Source organism: Trachymyrmex septentrionalis, unplaced genomic scaffold (assembly GCF_001594115.1).
Source record: "Trachymyrmex septentrionalis isolate Tsep2-gDNA-1 unplaced genomic scaffold, Tsep1.0 scaffold51, whole genome shotgun sequence".
In the NCBI taxonomy this organism is placed as follows: Eukaryota; Metazoa; Arthropoda; class Insecta; order Hymenoptera; family Formicidae; genus Trachymyrmex; species Trachymyrmex septentrionalis.
The window spans coordinates 1,813,492-1,820,398 of NW_017305683.1; the positions used below are offsets into that span (position 1 = coordinate 1,813,492).

At 34.3% G+C, this 6,907-nt stretch overlaps 1 protein-coding gene across 1 annotated transcript in view; it reads right to left on the minus strand.

Moving 5' to 3' along the window:
• Positions 1-6,907, minus strand: part of LOC108751693 (cell adhesion molecule 2-like) — a 92,552-nt gene that overhangs the window by 20,912 nt on the left and 64,733 nt on the right. The window contains exon 5 of the mRNA XM_018491999.1: positions 4,621-4,756. Coding sequence (XP_018347501.1) covers positions 4,621-4,756 — 136 coding nt within the window. The remainder of the gene's footprint in view (positions 1-4,620; positions 4,757-6,907) is intronic.

Sequence of the window (6,907 nt, forward strand, 5' to 3'; positions counted from 1 at the left end):
CTCCATTGTGGGTTAATGTAAGACGACCGGATAATTTTTATCAAAATCACTCTCGAAGATACCATCCCGATAAAAGTGCATCTTCTAGATAAGCTTCTAAAGCCACGGCGACACTCCGTTCGGAATATTCAACGAAGCCATTCCAGGTCTTACAATAACCATCTTCTCGATCCTACCTAACTGACGTTTCCGTCAGAAGCTGCGTTAATAACTTTTCCAACTAACAAATGCGGATTATTTGTTTTTATTTTCAGTTGAATAATTTTAATTGAATTGAATTACTGTTCAATTATTTCAGTATGCATGAGTATGTTACATTGTAATCAGTTCAAATAAAATGTTAACGAAAAAACATTTTTTGAAGAATATGTATGAAAATTCTTTTGAATATATATTGATAAACCTATCGAGTTGATAAACAAAAAAGACAAACGAATGATATTATTATGAAAAGCAAAAAATGTGATTGAAATTTATAATTGGAATTTTGCATGCCGTCGAAAAAAGTTTTTCTTGCAAAAATGGATAATTAATATTGATATGACAAATATATAGCGGACACAGATATTGATCGAGCAACTAGCAAGTTCCCATGCAATTAACTCTTAGCATGCTTTAACATTTGGCAATAAAGTTATCGTCTTGCCGACAGCATGGCGACGAAATAAATTCGAATAATTCACACTCGCTTACTCCCGTTGAAACGCACTCGCTCGACATCGGGAACGCGATCGAACTTGCACATTAGTGAAAGAGATGAGAGGGAAAAAGAAAAGAAAAAAGTGCATGAGTTTGACCGTTAGGAGAAAGTGAGATGTAATCAGCTATGAAAACGCAATCAGATATCTATTTTTATGCAAACGAAAAAAAGTATAGCTACGTCCGACAGCAAAAAAAGCTAAATTATCTCCAATACAAAATCCAGCTTTCTGCGATTTCATCTTACGTTTATGCATGTTTAATAGAAAATCGAATATTTTACTTCTGTATCTCCGTGTTCTCGATTATAATGAATTTTTCGTGATGGTTCACAACTCAAAATTCACTGCAATCGCGAGTGAAAGGCCGCAAGGCGAACGACGCGGGTTATCGATCTTTCCGCGAGCTAGCGCGAGGGAGGAAATTTCGTCGCAGAGATGCAGTGAGAGACGAAAAGCCGACAGGCCGGCAAAACTTGGCACGACGACAGCCTCCTCGAGGCTTCTACAACGATCTTAAAATTCCCTCCCCCCCCCCATCTATCCTACCACCCTTCTTCCATCCTCATCGAGTGTCTTGCTCGCGCTGGCGCGCGGAACATCCTGAGTCTCTTTCTCTTTTTCCGTCTTCTTTGGTGTGGCCCATGGCGGCCTCGACAGTGCCTAGTTACGGCTTAAAACTTACGATGCCGTAATATTTATCGCGTTTCGACGGCTTTATGTTCACTTAAACTTTAACGTCCACGCTTCGCGCGCCACTCGGATGAATTTTGTGCTCTTCGTGGGAACGCGGACGAAAACGCACGCCCGTTGCCTTCCTTTTTCTCTTTCTCAAGTCGACCGAATGACGCGACACGACGAGAAATAACGACGTGGTCTTTTTCTTTCGGAATTCTGCAAGTTGGCACGTTTCACGTCTCAGCGATGTCGGAAAGCGCGTGATACTGACTCCCGTGCGATTAACTTTCTCGTTTTCGCATTAGCGACCCTTACAGAAATCCAATTTATAATACTGGTTAATATAATATTAAAAATTTATTATTTTGACCAGTATTTATTAATAGCAGTAAACAACAGTGCTTTTAATATTCAAAAGAAGTAAAAACGCTGTTGTTGTCTCTAAATTCTTTAGAATGAAATCTCACTCTAAAGAAAATTCTAGTCTTGAAAAGAGACAGAATTTTCAGCCTTTAAGAGTGAGATTCCAGATTTCTAAAGAATTTAAAAAGTTTAGTATTTTTGATAGTCAAAATAAGTAATTAATTCTACATTTCTATATTAAATTTCTCTAAGAAAAATCATCACGTGATTTTGCATTATTTATTTGATGCTTTGAATAATATGCACTGCCTCTCAAAAGTTTGGAGTACCCTCTAATTTTTGAGTTGCTTAATAATATTAAACTGACAATCAATTTAATTTATGATATTATTTCAGGTTCAGTTTAAGATTGCATTTCAATTCCGACAAATTGAAACGGCGCGCAGAGAAATTAGAATTAAAAAATAAATTTGAAAAATTTACATATTATTAATCACCAGGATCGACTCTGATCATAAGATTGTTTTTCTTACTTGTATTAAAATTTCACTATTAGTAAATAAAAATGATAAACTTTCTTTTCGAAGTATATAAGTTATTCCAAACACATCTGATAATATACATCTCGCAATTAAACGTATGAATATGTATATTTCTATGTATTACGCGATTGCATGAGAAAATTTTTGAGAGCGCACGGTAAAACTGTTATTTATATCACATAAAAAGTAATTATTTTTTCAATCAAAATTGTTTTCGTGACTCGTAGGCTCTTATTGCATGCTTTATATTTTTTGGTACTGACAAAACAAAATATAAAATTATTAAATTCTATTAATTACACTTCAGCCAGTGAATTACACGTCCGTTTTTAAATGTATCTCCTTTATTGAATTGTTAACGACATACGCGAAATTATTTTTGTTACGTGCAACGTAACTTCCGCGCGAGCGGATAGCCGTTTGAAGAATTAACTGAAGAATAAATGCGCTTAATGTACATATTGTTGTTTACATCTCTCGTCAGTATTTTCTTTCTGTAATAATTCTAAAATCCGTTCACCGCAGCCCACACTTTGCCATTCACGAATTATATTCATTTACGAAAGGTAGACAGTGTATTGTGGCGAAATAATTATAAGACGATTACGTCTACCAATAGCGGGGCGAGTCCCTCGTAATCGTGTCTACCTTCTCTTGTTCGTACCGCCCACGTTGAGGTGAGTTAATATCCAACTCGGAGCCACTATGTACCATGTATCGCCCACTTTGACCGTATGATAATCCTATTGCAACGGATACCGCATCTAACGTGTGCTTGAGATAATTAGATACGCTTCCTTTGATCCTCGTAAGAACAGCATACGCACCTACGCGCATGGCCGTACAGGATTGCGTATCCACCATGAATTGATCAGTCAGTATCCGAAACGTCACGTGGGAGTCACGTGTCGCGCGATCAACATTCGAAAGTGCAATCTTGAAAGGAAAAAAAAAAAAAAAGAAGAAATTAGCGTAATATGCGTAGAATCGCGTGTGTCCGGTGCCGCGTTTACTATTTCATACTTTTGCTTTGTCACGGGATAAATCTGTCATATTTGCAGTATTACACATATCGATGCTGTATCTCGCCGCTGTATCATGTAGCTGGTAAAAGCGTTTCGCATTCAGAAATCGCAGAATACACAGAGATCAAATAACAAATGAATAACAGACAAGCAAAAAAAGAGGGTAGATGACGTTTTCAGTGCAGATTATTGATGAATTTGTAACTCCGCACGGACGCGTATGTACGTGCGTTCGATGGCGCAATCAAATAAAGAGCTGAACGATTAATCAATCAAACTGTTATTCGTTTACCCGCTTGAACTGGTCAGTGGAGCAAACGATTATCTGTTTGTCCATCTAATCAATGAAGCGATTATATGGCTGTTTTTTTATCCGTTACAAGGTAAAGGGAAATCTGAAAAAAAAATCTACGCTAATATAACGTTCAAATTAAAGGACAGATATAATTATATAACATGTACAATTTTATAATTTGATATTCTTTGCTATTATTTCATTCATTAAAATGATAATTTTTTTAAATAACTTCAATAATAACATTGCATATTTTTATAATAAGTGTGGAATTTGCATTTCTAGAGGTGGATATAAAATTTACATTGCATGACAATTTGGAAAAATATAACTATTTTCCATTATAATTTATACTTTAAAAATGTCTTATCCTAAATATTAATCCGAATTAAAACATTTTAAATCGCAATATTCAATCTTTTTCAATTATTTTTAATTATATTCTCGATTATCTCTCGATTACTTTCCATTCACGTTTTTCTCTGTCAAAGTCTTGTCTTTTGTCGATGGTCTTTTATATTATATTTACCATTCGTTTGATCTCATTAGTGTGCAGTTACGTATATTTCAATAAGGCGAACTTGACATTCGGTAATTACCACATTCTCCGACTGCTAGATTGTCTTGCGAATAATACCGAATCTCAATAACACTTGCAAACTTACACGGCTCTGTAATCTGATATCGCCAGCACTTTGGTGGTGAGTTGCCGTTAATTTCGCGAACTAATCGGTCCATCGTAGCCAGATGAACGTGTAAACGTGGTAGCGAATTCACAGTTAGAATGGCGCGAGCTCGCTCCACCGTCAAGGATGATGGAACGTCACGAAAGATAGCTGCAAGTATCGACTCCTAGTTTCCTTCATCAGGAGATACGGTTCTCTCTTTCTCTCTCGCTTTCAGCATACTATTGCCGAACTCGACCACGTCGTAGTCTTTAGTCGAGTTACCAAAGGATAGACGACGACGCGGTCGCGTTCAAAAGCATTATTAATTAAACGCGACACCGGCCCACTCACCTATGACCTCCATTCTCGCCTCGGCACTGACTGTATTAAAGCTCGGCCCCTCTCCGTTAACTTCGCACTTGTACATGCCGGTGGCATGAAGGTTTGCGTCCTGCAGCGTCACTGTCTGATCATTCGAGCGAGATTTCTGAAACAGAAAGTGCTACCTCGTTTTACGATGAATCGTAAGGAATGATGCGTTGAAGAATTAACGGATGTTACTTAAATGAAAATTACATCAATCTATTTAAACACCCCATTTGACCTAGATAGCAAACGTTATTTATCACTTTGATATCCAAATAGTATAGATGTCATTTTGACGTCAATATGATGACAAATAACGTCATTTTCTCTAAGGAATAGTATTTATCAACTAATTTTAATGTGACTTATTAAAATGTGTCATATTAAAAATCTTTTCCTTTCTCACTTATCATATTTGATTGCTCAGAGCTATTTCTATAAGCGTGCCGAAGTTAAAACTGTAAACTGTTATGGAAAGTCGGAAATATCAACTTGAAAATAATTAAAATGAAGATAAATTATATATTGAACGTCTTCTCGATATGGCATACCTGATAGTTTTCTTTTTTCATGATTTTCCAATACTTCTTCCATTGCTTATAACTTCTTTGTTACTAAAAATACGTATATTTGCTTGCTATTTTTATATTTTTTTTATTAAAATGCCAGACAATATAATTATATTCTTCAATGTCTGGTGTTTTAATAAAAAAAATATTTTTACAATATGTTTATTTTTATGACAATTATAAACAATCAAATTGAGTTGGAATGTCATTCCGTGTTCTTTCAATAATACCATTTAAGGATTAAAACTAAATTAAGCAAAAAACATGTATGTTATATGAGTTACACTTAAGCGATGAGAAATATTTATAATATTTATATAATTTATGCAACAATTCATTTAGAAATTAAATTTTTTGTTATCAATTATTAAAGAGAAATATTAAAAGTTAATAAATAAAGATAGATTGCATTAAAAATGAAACGAAGGAAGAAACATCTCAGATATGTCAAATATATCGGAAAAAATGGTGAAAGATGCATATTGCATCTGATTTGTACGGTGCATGCAATTTATTTTTAAAGGCGGATCTGCTATTGCAGACTATTACGTAATGAAATTATAAAAGTTTGAAAATATCGCAAATAAAGATAAATTGCGTTAAATTATACAAAAAGAAAAGAAGATATATTTTAAGATATGTCTATCAAAGTGGCGAAAGATGGATCTAACGAACTTCGCGATTCTTCCGAGCTATTTGACAGCGTTTAGTCAAGGTATAATAATTTGTGTCATTACTGTAAGGCGGAGCGGCGGGACATCGACTTTACGAGTCATTTCGTTTTTAGAGCAGTGAATCGTGCCGGAGTAGTTACGTTGTTACAAATGGCGGTCGCAGATCGCGCATGATTACGGAGTTGTTTTCTTTTTGCAGATTTGCGATCTACGATTTTAAAAGACTCCAACGCTCGTTCGCTTTTTATTGTATTAAAATGCTCGTCTATTATGTTCAAACTTATGCGTCAGTGGAGAAAAAATTAAATGGTAAATTCACGGGTTCGAGACTTTTATGAGTTGTATATCTAATAAAGAAAATACAAATCTCCGTAGGAATAATTTTTTAATGTAATTAAAAGCATTAATATAAAATTGACATTGATATTTTGAACAACATTCTTTATATAACGTGCTGGCAAGATGCAATTATATCAATTCGAAAAATCTCTATATTAACATATGTCAAGCTCTTACGTGAGTAAAAATGACAAAGCGCAAATGAAATTATTTCTCCTTTTTCTCGTCGATTTTCAAATGTAAAAATCTTCAAATAAAAAAAAGTAAGATAAAAAGAGTAAAAATGAAGCTTGCAACGAATAAAGTAAAACTAGAATTCGATATTGGAACAATATCGATGTGTAAATATGAAGAAAAATCTGCTTTTTATTTTTAAATGAATTGCAAATATATTCTTTTTCTCTTAATTTTAGATGGATACAATCAATCTATTACGTAATTATAGTACAATAATTTAATTCAATTACAGCTCAAGAAAGTGAGCTGTTCCAAATTAAAAAATGCAATTTTGTCCATCTATCTAAAAGGCAAATATGGAAATTCAATTTTATATGGAACGATCCGGCTGGCACTTGGATCGTATATAAAGAAATATATATGCGCACTTAAACGAGCGAGCAAATATACGTGCTTATTCCATTTATAACGGCATGTGTATATCTATATATATATACACATATACATATATAT